The 16,531-nt window shown below is 41.1% G+C and overlaps 1 protein-coding gene across 1 annotated transcript in view; it reads right to left on the bottom strand.

The window, feature by feature from the left end:
• The window catches only part of NUP188 (nucleoporin 188), a 29,407-nt gene that overhangs the window by 6,488 nt on the left and 6,388 nt on the right, over nucleotides 1–16,531 (bottom strand). Inside the window, exons 10-35 of the mRNA XM_074891043.1 lie at nucleotides 15,823–15,937; nucleotides 15,095–15,295; nucleotides 14,299–14,388; nucleotides 13,666–13,731; nucleotides 13,022–13,141; nucleotides 12,419–12,545; nucleotides 12,143–12,298; nucleotides 11,690–11,816; nucleotides 10,963–11,050; nucleotides 10,802–10,878; nucleotides 10,513–10,627; nucleotides 10,062–10,182; nucleotides 9,756–9,822; nucleotides 9,194–9,322; nucleotides 7,850–7,983; nucleotides 7,341–7,447; nucleotides 6,345–6,551; nucleotides 5,513–5,682; nucleotides 5,114–5,183; nucleotides 4,392–4,459; nucleotides 3,581–3,776; nucleotides 2,983–3,060; nucleotides 2,541–2,626; nucleotides 1,959–2,104; nucleotides 610–791; nucleotides 20–220 (exon numbers count right to left, since the gene is read on the bottom strand). Coding sequence (XP_074747144.1) covers nucleotides 20–220; nucleotides 610–791; nucleotides 1,959–2,104; nucleotides 2,541–2,626; nucleotides 2,983–3,060; nucleotides 3,581–3,776; nucleotides 4,392–4,459; nucleotides 5,114–5,183; nucleotides 5,513–5,682; nucleotides 6,345–6,551; nucleotides 7,341–7,447; nucleotides 7,850–7,983; nucleotides 9,194–9,322; nucleotides 9,756–9,822; nucleotides 10,062–10,182; nucleotides 10,513–10,627; nucleotides 10,802–10,878; nucleotides 10,963–11,050; nucleotides 11,690–11,816; nucleotides 12,143–12,298; nucleotides 12,419–12,545; nucleotides 13,022–13,141; nucleotides 13,666–13,731; nucleotides 14,299–14,388; nucleotides 15,095–15,295; nucleotides 15,823–15,937 — 3,244 coding nt within the window. The remainder of the gene's footprint in view (nucleotides 1–19; nucleotides 221–609; nucleotides 792–1,958; nucleotides 2,105–2,540; nucleotides 2,627–2,982; nucleotides 3,061–3,580; nucleotides 3,777–4,391; nucleotides 4,460–5,113; nucleotides 5,184–5,512; nucleotides 5,683–6,344; nucleotides 6,552–7,340; nucleotides 7,448–7,849; nucleotides 7,984–9,193; nucleotides 9,323–9,755; nucleotides 9,823–10,061; nucleotides 10,183–10,512; nucleotides 10,628–10,801; nucleotides 10,879–10,962; nucleotides 11,051–11,689; nucleotides 11,817–12,142; nucleotides 12,299–12,418; nucleotides 12,546–13,021; nucleotides 13,142–13,665; nucleotides 13,732–14,298; nucleotides 14,389–15,094; nucleotides 15,296–15,822; nucleotides 15,938–16,531) is intronic.

Genomic DNA, 16,531 nt, shown 5'->3' with positions numbered 1-16,531 from the left:
ATTTCTCTGCATGTCTCACCTGTTGAGTCCTTGCTAAGGTCAGCAGTAAATGTAATGAGGCCTCTGTGAAGTGAAGGTTTTGTTTAACTCTCAGGCTGATCTCCAGTGCGGTAAAGATAGTAGGAAGCACAGGGACTTTCCTAGTAATCTGCAGCCAGTAGTCTCCGTCTTCATCAACTTCACAGAGCTCTTTAGCCAGATGCAGACCCAGAACACACACCTGCAGTGACAAGGAAAGGAGAACAAGGTATAGGCTTGACATGGGTACCAAGAAAATTTTTAGAACATTTACTAACACAACCTAAAGTTCAATCATTCTCAGAATCCTAAATGAAGGTACCAGGTATCCCTCACATTACACTCTGCACACTCACTGGCTGTATTAGCAATCATGACAATGTTTTTTAGGACAGATCTGAAAGAGAGGCAGCAACAGCCAATTTCTCAGACTGATGTGTGCCAAAAAGACATGGAGTAATTCTGAAACAGAAACTGTTGAAACTTCCTTTGAAGGCAGCAGGCTGCAAGGGAAAGTTTTTCCAAACATACACAAAACTTTTGTCTTGAGAGAAGAAATGTGACTGCAAGGCAGACGAACAGGTCTTTTACCCCATCTCGCTGGTCTTTGTGTTTAACGCGGGAGGCATCATCTGTTTCCATGCTGTCCTTGTCATCTGTAGCATCTCCCAAGGTCAGGCTGTGTCGAGTCTGATCAAAGAGCGCAATAACCTCATCCTGGAGTGTTTCACACACGCTCAGCACCAGCTGGGAGTACTGTGGGATCTCATTCACTGGGACACACACAGAACAGACAACAGTTAACACACAATCCTTGTACTTAGGTTTCCAGCTTAACTGATAACATCACTGGGCCACATTTCTTGGAGTTAATATTTACTCTATTTTCATTTCAAAACCTACAAAACAGAATGTGAGAAACTGTGACTAAGGTAAATCATTAAGTCTAGAAGGATATAATAAGGGATTAGATGATCATCTGGATAACAAAAACATGTAGTTTTACCAAGAAGTCATATAAACTCACGACATCTCAAAGCACAAATCAAGCACTACTATGGACAGATTATTCCGTAACTGTCCACTACAGTATTTCCTACCCATTTCTCCAGACTGCTGGTAGTGGCCCATGCAGAATGGGTGACTCTGTGTTCTGTGAGTCCATATAAACACTATATTCTTATCAAAAACCATTATAATAAATTGCACCACCTTTTACCAGCATGACTGGAAACTCAAATTCAACAGTGAAGAAAAACCTTTAAAACAACCCTTCACTTTCTATTTATTTTCCAAAATATATGGGCTTGCAGAGCCCAAGCAGTGGGACACAGGGACAAGGAAGACACAGAAAGATAAGCTGATACACTTCACAACACCACAGCTGCCTCTGTATGTGCTGTACAGAGAAACACTGCCAGATTCCACTGAGGGTCTTTGCGTGCTACTGCAATGTAAGATGCCCCACAAGTGACAGGAGTAATGACCGGTCTAGTTTCTCTGGTTTGTAACAAAATGTACCCTCAGAAGACTTTCTTGTGTTTGGGTCTTTTTTTATCTCTAACTAAAAATTCATGTCAGAAGCTAAGCTCTACGTGAGATGGCATTACTAGAGGTCCCTCCCACACCTGCTGGGCTATATTCAAAAACACGTGGGAACCCTATCTTGTGTCTATCAAACCAATCAAAGCCAGAGGTTATTGTTGGGGAAGGAGAAAAGAAGGGAAGACATACACATACTGTGAATGATAAACCTCATCTCTTTCTAAAACTAGCTAAAACAAGAAAAAGGTGAAGAAGTCCCAGAGGTTGGTGGCTATATCCAGCATCCTGTACTACTACTAACACCACATGCATTTTTATCTTGGAAACACTAGAACGTTAGGGTGTATTCAGCCACGGCAGCCCTGCTCTTGACACTTGTACATGCACCACCTCACCTTTCATCTCCTTCATTTGCAGAACAGTGATAAGAGCTGAGAACACTTTGGCTTTGGTTTTCTCCATCATCTGCTGATCTGCCTGTAGTACTCCCTCCAGAATCTGCGTCAAGGAGTTTATGATTTTATCCACTGAACCCAACTCGCTGACAACAAAAAGGGAGAGCTCTTCAGATTAGACAAGATCCCTCAATAAATATATTGGCTTGACTGAGCTGTGAGGATCATATAACTTATGACCCACACAAATAAAAGCATTTCTTCCAAGTAAAGTTTAAGTCACCACCTGGATCTCACTAAAGACATTCCACAGTACAGTGAGAATGCAGGACTGACTATCACAAAAGCTTTTTTGATGCACTTTTCACCAGCAAGCAGGAAGCCAAACCATAAATGCGTTGCTACAAGAGATTTCAGCAACAGCTGACAGACATTTGCCATCCCAAAAGAGAATTCTATGATAAAGCTTCAGTTTCCTCCCCAAATCACTAAGGGAATCTCATTAGAGCAAAACACTTAAACATAATCTCTCAAGTTTTTATATTTAGCAGTGACTAACAGTTATCCAAACAAAATACCTACCTCTTCCACTGTTTGAGCAGGATCAGGAGAAGGGTACATAGCATGGACCCCAGCTGCAGACAGGATACTGACATGGGAACTAGGAGCTAAGAAGAAATACTGCAAGAGTTACAGTTGCACTAGTGACATGGAAGAACATTTAAGAAATCCTCAGCCCGAGCACCGCCACCAAATGACAGGTTTGTTCCTCAGCAGCTACCAGCAGCGAGGGAACCAGCGTCATGACCCTCGCAGGGTCACTCAGTGATGACAAGAATGACACACACAAAAATCCAGATTTGTAAGAAGCTCATCAATTTAGGAAGAGAGACTTTGTTTCAGCCCAATTTCACAGGATCTAAAAAAACCTATGATGGCAAGCAGCTGCAGAAACAGAACTCCCACAGTACAAAGATGATGAGCAATTGGGAAATTAAAAGAACTGACAGGAAGCACCACCTACCAAAACCTTGGTCCCATTTAGCACATCCAGAAACAACTGCTGATGAACTGCAGGATCAGTCAGATGCATTATATCTGCCTAAGAACCACAAATACAGAGATCAATCAAGCACAACAAAAGATGCACCTTCTTAGCAGTCTAACATCAGTCTACTGTTTTAATTTGTTGCTTTAAGAATTCGCCAAATTTCACAGCTGCTGAATGATGCAGTTTTACAGAAATCACTGAAGTAATACATTAATAGTTGACAAGAAGACGGCAATGACTAACTTCCCTAATGGTGCATCCCTGACTCACTTGACTCAGCAAAATCTCTTCAGGATTACAGAATTACTTAGAATTGCTATAAAAATGATTTACTACCTCTCTCCTCTGCTCAGGCAGACAGTATGCTCATTTTGATCAAACAGCAAAACACCACTGACTCTAACCTCTTGTACCACGCTCGTGCCAACTTGTGTTGTGAGCATATATACAACAAAAGTGAAAGAAAAAACAGTGAATTCTTCATTAAAGCTTAGCTGGCCCTAAGAATTGACACTGTATTATTCAAAATGTTCATTTCAGATTATCATGAAAGATGAGAGGTAGCTCTTACATGGCTAGTAGAGATTATCAGCAGCATCCGCCAGGCTGAGATGAGCATTTGATACTCTGTCATGGAGGCACAGCTGCTACCCTCTGTCTCTGCCACGTGATATGCCAGTAACTTCACATATTCTGACCAATAGGCAAAGCGCTTTTTGGTGGAGAAATTCTTCAGTGTGTCTTTCAGGGACTGATCCAGTGAGCCCCTGACCAAATCAAGAGGAGAAGTTATCTTCATTTATTCTTTGGTCAGAAAATATACTTCTTCTGAGATTCAGGTAGGAAAGCCAAGGACACAGCTTGCAAGTGAAGGTTATTCCACATATTAGACCTGTGCGGGGAATCCCACTTTTTGCATCAAATGTGAAGGAAAAACATGATCCCTGAAGAAAATCTATGATTTTTCTTTTAAGGGGAGATTTTAGTTAATCCTAACTTTTCAACATATTAAAGGACAGTTACGTTCAAGAAAACAAAATGAGTGTGAGAAAACTACTAACGTTATTCAGCAATCACTATAGTAGGTGTACTTAGCTTAGTTTACAATTAGCTTTAATAAATACTGTATATTCTCATTCCAGGATACAAGGAAAATACTTACATTCTCACCTACAGGCCGCAGAAAGACTGTAACATCTCTTTCTGCAGTTGGTGATTACAAGAATCTCAAATGCCTGTTTGTAATTTATTTATAAATCACTGTTCCTCCCACATTTTCACAGGATTACATGTACTTTGTCCCTCAAAGCCTGCATGGTCTATCAAGATTTAACACAAAATTAAAAAGTACAGGGATGAAGGAGAGACTACCAAAGACTCACTTGACAACATAGTAGATCTCCAAACAGATGATTTTCATGATTAAGGCACAAGTATCCAAGACGCTGAGCTATAAAGGAAAAAAAAAAAAAAAAAGCAAAATCTGAGCGCCTAGCTCTGCAGGGTAAGTGGAATTCTGATTTATCCCTACCCATCCACTTGCAGTGACTGATAATCCAGTTTTGCGGGAGACCTGTTTCTCCCAGAATAGCAATAGTTATGTCGTTTGACCACAGACTGGTGATAATAAGGAAAGAATTCTGTGTCCAAAGTGGCACTCAGTGAGATCACAGGACTTTCATAATGAAGGGGAAAGCTCCCACAGAAAGGAAGAATAACAAAAACCTAATCGATTCCTCTGTGATACTAGTCAGCCTGAGCTATGCCTAAAGAAAAAAAAGTTTCTTCTGCCAAACAGCACATGACATACAGTACAGATACACTACAGACAGCATGCCTTTCAAAGAGTGTTCCCACAGATGCTAGGTAACATCTATTTTTGTTTCATATGCGAATAAAGAGCAGAGAATTTCAGAAGACAGTTTATGGCTGTAGAGCCTCTGCAAAGCTCAAAAGCATTCACTTCATCTCCTGCCTGTGTTTAAACCACTTGACCATAATTCTTTTTAGAAAACTGCAAGCAGAGGGAAGAGCCACATACATCACTTAGAAACCTTTTCTGAGAAGTACATAACTACCTTCATTTTGTTTGGATGTAACTCACCTCTGATGATTCTGAAGGTGGAGGAAGGGTCCCAAAAAGGGGATTGGTTAAATTTTCCCAAAACTTTGGCCTAAAAGATACATACAGAAGTAGTATCAGTTATCTCCCCCACACCACATGCCTAGCAGCATTTTGACTGTTCCAAACTTTATAGAAAATATGCTTTGGTAAATACAAGCTTTGTATAAAAGAAAGAAATATATTTGCTTCTGAACATGCCCACAGGGGCTTCTCATCTTCTTTCCTGAGAGACCTAAGTTCAAAGCCCACACACTGCATACCCTTGCCAGCACACACAAAGACTAAGACACAAATGTCCCCAAAAAGTCTGATGAATTAAAGAAAAAGTGTTTTGGAAAAAAAGGAAGGAAAATGCATTGTAGAAAAACAACAACTCACTTTGTCCTCAGAACTAGCATGGCGCTATCTCGACGGTCCTGCCACAGAGCATGCAGGAAGGCAATGGCAGCCCGGTGCAAGAGGGGAGGGCACCAGTACCTGTCCTGTTGTTTGGAGTCTATCAGCTCTAAGACTACTTGGAGGCAACTCCACTCCCCTAAGCTGAATTCCTAAAGCAAAAAAGGAAATGAGAGAGGTTACATCACCACAGAACCACTATGTAGGCATCTATTAAAGCAGAATGTGCTTGATTCGACTTGAACAATATACAGAGAAATAATTCTTGAGTACATGATGCTGTTATATATTTTGTATACGACTACAAAGAATGCAGTCATAACACTGGAGAGGAAAAAAATATTTTTAGAGGAAAAAAAAAAATGAGCTAAGCTAAGACTTAAGGAGACCAAGTGCCTTCAAAAGGTCCCAACCCAAGAAGACCTTGAACTGCAAAGCACCAGAGTGGGTATTCTGGAAAACTGATAGTATCCATTGTACCTCAGTCTTCAACTTTCTCACTGAGTGGCCACCATCAGAGTCAAGAGAACGGGCCACAGGGATCTTTGGTCTTTGGTCTGACCCAGTAGATGTTCTTATGTTAACTCACTATCTGCCTTGAAATACTGGGGAAAGCTTCTCTTTGGTTATAGGGAAAAGTGAAACGGGATAGCAGCACATCTATTCATTGCAAGCACAAGCTACATTTATCTTTACATTAAGCACATCAGGTTTCATGTAAGAACTATCAATTTTAGAGACTAGTGCTGTAAGACTGCTATGAATGCTACAGTAAAAGACTAGTGAGTCCTTGGGCATGTATCTGCTATTCTACCTTTGACCCATCACTGCCATCCTTCACTTCCAAGTTCAGGAACAGCTCAATGAGCCCAGGTTGTGTCTCCACCGCAACCGTGAGGAACTCCAGTATCATGACCTTAATACGCATGTCCTCGATCTTGCTCTGCAGGCGGGTGAGGAAGGCATCACGGATGGCAGCAGCATCACTGCCAAGGCAGGCATAAACAGACATGGGAGCAACCTGCAAAAGGAAAGAAACATCAGAAGCAAAAATAACCAAACTACAGAATGCTTCTTGTCTATATAAAAGCTGATTTGCACTTTAAATTGAAACTCCAAAATATTTGATATTGAATCTATGAATGTATGTGAGGGAACTCAAAAGTAAGTTGCTGTCATTAAGCGGGAGGAAACCTGCAAAATGATCCACATTTTCCTCTTTGGCAACTCGGCTCTATCCCTCACCTGTTTCTCAAGGGTTATGACAAAACTGGGAAAGACAAAGTTTTGGAATAATGTTTCTTGAAATAAAGAAACTCAGAGCTGGATCTATATGCTTTAATAAAACTGCAAATACATTCTCAGGAGTTTAGTAGCTAAAAGAGTAAGTCTAAAAGGCAAAGTTGAAAGCTCCCGATAAAAACTTAAATAGGCTCCTCTTCTCAGTAAGATGTTAACGTTTCACTTAAGAAGGTGTAGGAATTGTATTTACAAGTGTGACTTGAGAAAGTTGCTCAAGAAAGTGGAAAGAGATCAACTGGAGGTGCAAATACTTTGCAGAAAACACCCCATTCATGTGAAGCCTCTCAGTGAGATCCTAAGTGACTTCTGAAACAGCAGATTACATTAAAAAACTAAAGGACCCTCTATGTGATTTTTAATGTGCTCTACCTTACAGCTTTCAGTCCACACTGCCTTCACCAGACTTGCATTAAGCTCCCTGATACAAAAAAGCCTGAAGAAATTATCTTTAAAGACTTTCAGTGGTGGAATCGGTCACAAGGGGAGAAGCAAAGGAGTCGCATCTTACCGTAGCCAGTCGTTTGAGCAATTGGATGGCCAGGCGTGGAAGTGCAGGGTCATGCTTGTGGTAGATGTATTTGGCCAAGACCGCAATAAGGTTGTTTCCATGAGCACCTGGAGAGAACACAATTAAAATCAGAGAAGAAACTGCAATAAGATGTAACTATTTACCAAACAATAATTTCCATAACAGAAGGTGAGAACTAGGTCACTCTCCCAAAAGAACAAGGCATGGGCCCAGCCAGAGGTACAAATGGCAGCTGATTTACTACATTCTGTAACTACACCTAACTTATCACAAAGCAGCAAACAACAAGCCACGTTTGCTTAATACTTTAGAAGCTGTCCCAGAGGTGAAGAATGTCTTAGAAGAGTGAGAATAGGCCTTCTCCCATCACTAGAACCACTTTTTGGAACCTTGAAATCTTAACTACTGTTCCTAATGAGACACACGCTGACTATTTGCAAATAACAAAAGCACAGCTGCCCAGGCTCCCCCCCTGGCCAAATACATACCGTGCTGAGTAAGTGCCTGTTCTAATGGAGATACTACGCTAGAGGGGGGCTTCAACCGGATGACATTATTGGTAACCGAGAATGCCAGTTTAACTGTTTGGATCAGCAGTTGACCTTGGCCTTGCGACTCATCACTGTGTTTCCAAAAAGAAATCAAAGTAAGTAACGATGTTGACAACCGACATTTTTTATTTGCACAACATTCAAAGAGGAAATTCTGTACTCTGTCAATCAGGGGTTATAAGACATTTTTACTCAGACTGTCACGTCACCACATACAAGCTGCTGAAATACAAACCCTCACATATCCACAAGAAAATACTGTCTACCTAGCCCTGAGTTTTCAGCATCAAACAAAAGAAAAAGAGCTCGACAGCCTACTGTCACTTTTTTTTCCCCTCTTTGGGATACAGAGATTTAAAATGTATTAAGACAGAGGGAGAAACATTTACAGAATCAATCTCACAGAAAGTTATAGTGAAACAAAACTGGATGAAGATAAAACTGTCTCCAAGTCTGGTTTTTTCCTAAGATTTTCCTTATCAGATAAACATTCTGGAGAGACATTAAAGCCAAAAAGACTTCTCAAATAGGTCTCACTTTCTCCTCAACAAGTCTGGATTCCCTTCCAGACTTGTTTTGAAAGAAGAAAACACTAGAAACAACATGCTAGCAAGTTTGGCTGGCTGTGTGTCAAATAAAGTTGGCCAGGAGAAGAGAACAGAGGATGGAGAGAGATTCAACCACAGCTAAATCAAAAGATTCAAGCTTTCAGAAAGCCACACAAGGAAGTTAAGGCACTGAACACTGAAGGTATCTTCAGTACTTCCAGAGTACTTCAAGCTGCCTTCAGACCATCCTGAATAGACTGATCATCCCTAGCACTTCCAAAATTACAGTTCAACCTTTATTACAATTTATTCATGGGCATAGCTTGACTTGAACTCTGGTGTTACCTGAAGACAGAGAACTTCTAACTTTGGCTCTAATCCTCTTGCTTCTAATTCAGTTATTCAATCTTACAAAATTGAGTTCAAGTGAATTCTTTATAAAAAAATGTAACTGCTAGCAAACGTTAAACAATTGAGCACATTTACACCCACCAGCATACTCCAAATGTCATTTAGAAAGAGAAAACTAAAACAACTGCATGAAATGGAGTGCACAGCAAAGACTATGTACAGACCTGGAACAAACAAGGCTTGTTCCTCCAGAGCATACAAGGCAGGCTGCCACGGCCAGCCACTACGCTGACCCCCCCGTTAAATGCAATCAGGTAAAAGCTACATTTCAAATATCATCTGCTTCTTTCCCCACGCTACTGAAATGAAACACACCACTCACCTACTAGGCTGGGAGGCCATTACCATATCGATAGTGTCCACACCAATTCCCATGATGTTAATGACAGCTTGCCCTGCCTCAGTGTTGGCCAGGCTGAAGATGCACAAGGACTGAAGGCTGGGGGCATTGCTGTGAGACACAAACCACACAGGACTTCATCACTAGGAGCACATGCAGTATTTTGCCACGTAGCACTTAGAAAACTACCACAAAGTAACCTCTTAATTTCTACACCCCCACTGACCCTACTTCGTTCTCCCTTCTGCTTTCTTCAGAGTGGACACACCAAATTAGAAAGTGGATGGCAGTCTGTCCCAGGAAATCTGTTTACTGTTTTCCCTTTCTTCACCAGGTATTCTAGAAACCAATGTGGTTTGCTCTATCCCTAATCTTTTTCTACCCTTCCTGTACTCAGTAACACAAAAAAGAGCTGAAACCAGCACTACACAACTATGCCAGTTCACTCCTAGTCATTCGCATTCAAAAACTGAAACAAAAATCATAGTAACTCCTGCACTGTAAGCCAGGCTAGCGCAGATCTGAAATCCATCACGTGTCTTACCTACTGCGAGGATCCATTTCAGGGCATAAATTCAGTATAGCATGGATCAACTGCAGAATTAGGCATCCTAAAACAGAAATGAAATGGACTGCTCAGTTTTTGGGAAGATCTGTTGCCTAGTTTCTACTATTTTCAAACAAATCACAGCGTCTAGCAATACTGGTAGACATACAAGGCAAATCCCAAATGGCTGCTAGAAAAGGTATGATAAAAAAGGTAGAAAAATTCACACACACTGTCTGAGAAGACGAGTGATCCCTTTTATCCCCTCCCTCCTCCTTCTTCTTCCCCCTTCAACATCCTTACCAATTTTCTCTCTCACTCCGTGAGAGTTGTAACGCCATTTGTGGTAATTTGGTAACATCTCCTTCAGGACAAACACAATGCAGGGCACAAGGCCTTGGCTCTGGGTGCTACCAAGTTGTCCCTAGGAGAAACAGAAATCCTATTGTCCCCCTTCTGGTTAAAATGACAAGAAACTGTTTTCAGGAAGATACGTCATATGTCTTTAAAGTGCAAGAAAACTATCAAGCACAGGGACATAGATTTACAAGTGACTTCTATTCCTTTGTAGGGCAGATGAATCAAATTTTTTTTTTTAAGAATAAGACTACAGAGAAAGCCCAAGCAGTAGCACAGTGTCAACCAATGATTACTTGGAGACCTGCTGCACAGGAGATGGATCTCAGACACGGCTGTATTTCACTTTCCTATCGCAACAGCTGATTCACATGCAGACCATTCCAGCAGCACTCACCCGGACAAGAGTTGTTACCAGGTTCAGGAAGGAGATGGTAACACTGTACTCGCCCTGAGGCTGTTCTATGCTCATCAGGAGGTGTCCATAGCCCCCAGCATTCATTCCCTCTGCACTGTGAAATCAGCAAGAGGGTTTATTAGAGCAGGATTCTGACATGAGTGAGAGACATCAGATACACAGATTTCATACTGGGAAAAAGTTCTTATGACATGTTATGAATAGGTTAGGCCAAAAACAAAAAAAACCAACACAACCAAAAAAAAAGGGGGGAAGGGATCACAAATACCTAATCATGTGATTCATACTGGACACTGGATTGGCAACAAATGGTAAGAACCCTGTATGGTGAAGGTCAGTCCAAACCTACAAGAGAAAGAGTACAGATATTCCCTCTCACTCACATATATGTGTCCACTAGTTCTCAAACCCAGAAGGTCATTTCCTCACCTTGGCTGGCATTCGAGCAGCCAGTACTGTCAAACAATTGACACAAGAAGCAATAACATCCACAGGGGGAGAGATTACAGTTGTTAGCCTACAAAAGAGAAATAGTATGCATAAAATGCACTGACACCTGTGGTCTAGCCTGTATACTTTTTTTTTAATCAAAGAGGCTTCTCTCTCACTGAAATACACAAGTATAAAATCTAAGCAGGTAAATACAGACTCCAGAGTCTGCACTTTCAGTCTAGACTTGTCACCTCCCCCTCACACCTGAGTCAGATCAATTTACTGCTAGAGGCAAGGCTGGCAAGACAGCAGACTGTCACAGAGAACAATAATTATGCAGCAGAACATCAATTCCCAGGCAGTTAACACTGAGAGGAGAGTTAATAAGTGCAACTGTTTTAACACCTGGAAGCTACAGCTCTAATGATATGTCTTACTCCCCTTTCATGTAAATACAGTTACCAATAAAAATGCCTTTAAATGGATAAAATTGCACAATATTCAGCAAAGAAGTGGAAGAGGGGCCGTTCTGCTGCATCAAAGCATTGAACAGCGTGTAGCCAGAACAGTCTTGAGAACTGAATACCAGTCTTGGGGAGTTTAAGCACTGAGACAGGCTTCTTGCAAAGCTCTTGGCAAAATGAGTAATTAGCCATTCTTCCAGCTCATTATCTCTTCTCAGGTACCTCTGCTGTTAGCGACTTCATGCCAGTCAGTGATTTACCTCTGCAGGAGCATGTAGATTCGCGACGTGATTGGCAGAAGGCAATCTGCTATCGATACATCAGTGCTGATGACTTTATGAACCAGATCAATTATGGGCTTGACCCTCTGGCAATGCTGGATCACATCTGGGTAAAGAAAACGAACACTAGAATGTGAAGTCACACTTAAGCAGTGACCAAATCTGGAACAACACATGTTAATCTTACCACACATCCCCATGATCATTCCCCATACCAAAAAACATTTTATCTATCTCGACTTCTCCCTCATCTAAAATTTACCTCATCTCAGTACCTGTTCTTAGCTTTTAGCAGTGAATTTTACAGTATTATAACAGTAATTTAAAAAATTATGTTTCTGGGAAAGTATTCCGAGCTGTTCAATCCTACTAATAACCTCAAATGGATACCAATTAACACTTATTCTCTTTCATACTCCCAGCCTATCTCACCTGCTGTCGATACAACATGGAGCAGCATCTCAATCTCGCAGGTAAACAGTGTCCAGCTGCTGTAAGAATATTCCCATCGTACCAAATAAGCCCGATCATCCAGCATCACCTGGCCCACTGTTCCCTGAGGTATCCGCAGATTTGTTTGACCTAGTCCTAAAGATTGAAGAAGCAGGTGAAATAAAGTCACAAATTTACCCAAGAGTTAGAAACCAGATAAAGAACTAAATTCCCCAAAGCATTTCAATAAGAAAAGGTTAAGTGCTGTTTTCTTACCAAGAGGATAGAGGAGCTTTGGAGCTTGTCTTCGCCAAAGAGTGCCATCTTCATGAGAGATCACATCAGGAGGCTTATGCTTGTACAGTTCAATATAGAAGGACATTTTATCCAGGAAACTGTATACCTGCATACAGAGACAGCTTGAACAACACAGCCAAAGAGCCAGATCTTCTTAAAAATGAATCAAACCAGGTCATTTTCAGGAATATGCAAGTTTTCTTGACATGCACAATATTCTTCTAATATGTCAATTCTACCAAAACATTGTTAGACAGTCCACATGTCCAGACAAGTCTCATCTAATGAATCAGGAACTTCTTATGAGTAAAGTATAACATGAAAGATTAGGCAGTATCTTAATCTTCAGCCATTAGAGTTGAAAAGTTTTCTAAACGCTAGAAAACAGTGTCCTGCAACAGCACAACAGTAAAAAGGAGCCCCTGTACACTGTTTTTGACAAGAGCTTAATGTCTGTTATCTAACATTGCAATTGAGATAAGCACATATAATGGAAACAAAGAGTCACACAGCAGTATCGCACAGCATGTTATCCTTGTCTTGAAATAAATCATCTCTTAAACACCAAGAGTGATCCTGTACCTTTTTTGCCGTAGATTTATCAGACACAAGGGCTTGGAGCAGCTGGAGGAGAGGAGTAAGAAGATGGGGGAACATTCCACACACACTGTCCAGGATAATACCCAGACCTGCAGTAGGTTCCTGTTGGTGGAAATAGAAAACAAATGTCTTATTACTAAAAGAAAATGCTAAAATGGTCTCAGTATAGCACAAGGATACAGTTCCTTTTTAAGTTGTACATTTAACATTAATCATGCACAAAAGTATCACTCCAGTCCTTGCACAGACTAAAGCATGAGGCAGTGTGCAAGTATAAGGCAGGAAGTAAGACTGTAATGTGTTACATATCATCCTAATTCTGTGACAACAAAAAAATAAGCATGATGCCTTTGCCAGCAGTTAGTTCAATCCTTGCAACCCCAGCCCTGGTTTAAACTATCACCTATATTAAAACTTGTTCCAGTATCCTTCAAGAGTAAAGCCAAGGCTGTACCTAAAAGGCAGGAAAGGGCAAAAGTAAATCAAAGACAGATACAAACGACCACTAGCTCCTTATGCCCTCCTAGAAACTAACTAAATACAATCAGTCTGTTCCCTTCCTACAAGGGGATCTTCTATCAGGTTTCAGTTATAAGCAAGGTAGGTCAAAGGACTTGCCAACACACCGTCTTCCAGAAGAGCTGAGGAATGCTGGAAGCTGCCAGAACTTCACATGCGGCATCAATTATATCCTTCAAAGGAAGAGAGGATGAAGAAGTTACTTTACACAGGGGGATTTCATCCCAACCAAGTTCTGCCACATCTTTGGACTTTAAGTTTCCATGTTTACCAGTCAAGATGTAACTATTTCCTCTAGTCTGAAGAGAAACACACACCCACCACAGCCAAACCCAGAACACACAGCCAGCCTAGAGCCTGCTTCTTATCATGAATGGATGGGCCAGGACAAACATGCCCACTGCATCTGCGAAGGGCTGTATGTCTTCTCAAACTTGGAAATGGAGCATGTATTATTTCCGTTGCTTTGGAAATGACACGTGAACAATTAGTTTCAAATCCATAGGACTTCAAATGCAAGATATGCTCTTCCATTAATAATCAGTCAGTCTGCAGAGGTGTTTACTAAGGTTGCATTGTGTAAATGCAGTAAGACAAACAGCAAATCACTCTTCTAGATCTAAGTCACATAAAGTTTGCAGTCTCAAATGCAGGATTAAAATTTAACAAAAGTAATTAGCACCAGTTATGACAGGTTATTTTAAATTGGGTAACAGACACAATGAACCTTGGATGCTTACCTGCTGATTGCCCAATGTATGTAATTCCAGTGATGTCAGGACAAAGGAGAGAAGTCCATAAATACACATACAGGCCGTGCTGGCAGTACACTGGAAAGAAAGGATACACAAGGCCATTACAAGAAAGACTATGAATTACAGAACACACTGTATCTGTACTCAGTCTGCTTTACAGACCGAGCAACTGCCTTCTTCATACATCCTTGCTGCAGTCAGCAGAGGGGCAGCAAAACAGGAAGCAGTCATTAGTTAAGCTCAACATTAACATGAAACATTTCACTGAAATAAGCAATCTTGCCACTACCATTATCATTAGAAAAGCCCTCCAAACATCAAAAAAAAGCACTAACTGTTCGTAGAAATCAAAAGGATTTGCTTTCACTGGTTTCTGCCTACAAAGAAGCTTATTCTCTTACATGGTATTGTCTAATGAAACCATATACAGAGAATAGTGCAGAGTTAAATCATCTAATACTCAAGATCCACAATGGCAAGTACACTTATGGAGGCAAATCAGCAAATGCAGTCTGTTCTGCTCAAAAGAGATGTAGTTTCTCAACTTACAAAAGCTTTTTTTTTTTTTTATTCTTTGCGCATGAAAATCTCTTTCATTTCAACTTGATTTCTGATCTTCACTGAAGGAAGCCAAGATGACAAAACATGCTTTACTGCATACTCTGCTTAAAGGCAGATTTAGTTTGAAAGAACACTGGTTCAGAATCATCCGCTTCCCATCATATCTTTACATCAGTAGCAGTTAAAAACCTTCAAGAGTTTACATATACAAGAAACTCACATTCTTCCCCCCGCTGCTCAGCGATCGCAGCAGCTTTGTCAGATACTGGAAAACATTCAGCTGGATAGCAGTGCTGCCCATTCTCCTGATAACGTTTGTTGACTCCTCTGGGTTTACAGTGTGACGGAGCAGAGCCCAGGCCAAAAGCACCAGAGCATGATGTGAGACATCCCCTAACTGCAGCAGCTGATTGTCCATCTCCTGCGCAAGGACAAGACAAAAGCAAAATAATTGAGAACTTCTGAAAGAAGTTCATATTCAGCAAGCATATATCTGATTGTGTCTTCTTGCTACCAGTCACCTTTCCCTTGCAGATAATTATTGCAAACATGCAACTGACCAAATTATACACTTGCAGCTTCAGTCTGTTTTTCTGCATGGTTTACAGACTTATAGTTGGTCTAACCTCAGATGTTCTCTGTCCTAAACACACTGACACTACTAATCTTTTGTTTCATTCCCTTCTGGAAACGTCACAGTGCCTATTCCTTTGCACACAACTTTCTTTAGAAAAAGTCCCAGGAACACCAAGGAAATATAAGCAGGAAAGGAATTAATTTCATTCTTATTTGCCCCAGAATGTTATGTGGATGCTAGTTCCCACACTCGGTCAACAAACCCAAGGAACAGAAACTTACAGACATAATCTTTAAACAGCACTGCCTGGATAATCACAGTAAGTTCTGTATTGTTAGGCCTGACAAGGGGTCCCTCTGCCAGTGCTTTACCTGGTGGATGCGCTCGTTATTGGCCAACTTGTGCTCCTCCGTCCTGTCATCCAAAGCACGCTCATGGAGGGAGTCAATTTCCATCCCTTCCACCAGAATAAGAGCACTAAAGTAGCTACGGGCAGGAAAAGAATAAAAACAAGTAGGTCAGAAACTTTGTTTAAGAATTCGGGGGGGGGGGGGGTTAAAAGTAATAAGTGGTCAAAAAACAACCTTTAGTTTGCTTTCGTTCAGCTGTTCTTTGAAGCAATAAAAAATTATATTAACAGCAGGCAATCCAAATTTTGTATTGAAATGCTAGTATATGACAGATCACAATCTTCAGAACTACCATTTCTGGTTGAACAGACAAAAAAAGTCACTGAAATTTGAAGATAGCTTTTCCACCTTTGTAACTCTCTGCCACCTGCCAGGATTTTCATTCCCCCTGGCTGCAGCTCGAGTTGTCCCATGCAGCAAAATTAAGACATTCCTGCCATTTTTATAAGCAGACCCACAGTAGCTTGAGCTGAGGCAGCACAGTTAACGATACAGGCCAGAGTGTGCACAGCTCCAGGCAGGTAGCAGAAGGACTGCCAGCACAGGACTGTAAATGCAATCTCACTTCTCCACTAGACCATCTAAGAAGGAGTGGTACCGTGTCCTCATTGCCATTCTTATCAGGGGCGAGATTATATACTAGATATTAAAGCCAGTATCTGGGTACCTC

The sequence above is a fragment of the Strix uralensis genome, chromosome 21 (genome assembly GCF_047716275.1).
Source record: "Strix uralensis isolate ZFMK-TIS-50842 chromosome 21, bStrUra1, whole genome shotgun sequence".
NCBI classification, from domain to species: domain Eukaryota; kingdom Metazoa; phylum Chordata; class Aves; order Strigiformes; family Strigidae; genus Strix; species Strix uralensis.
Note: the sequence above shows the minus strand (reverse complement) of the source record. Positions and strands in the feature narration are given on the sequence as shown.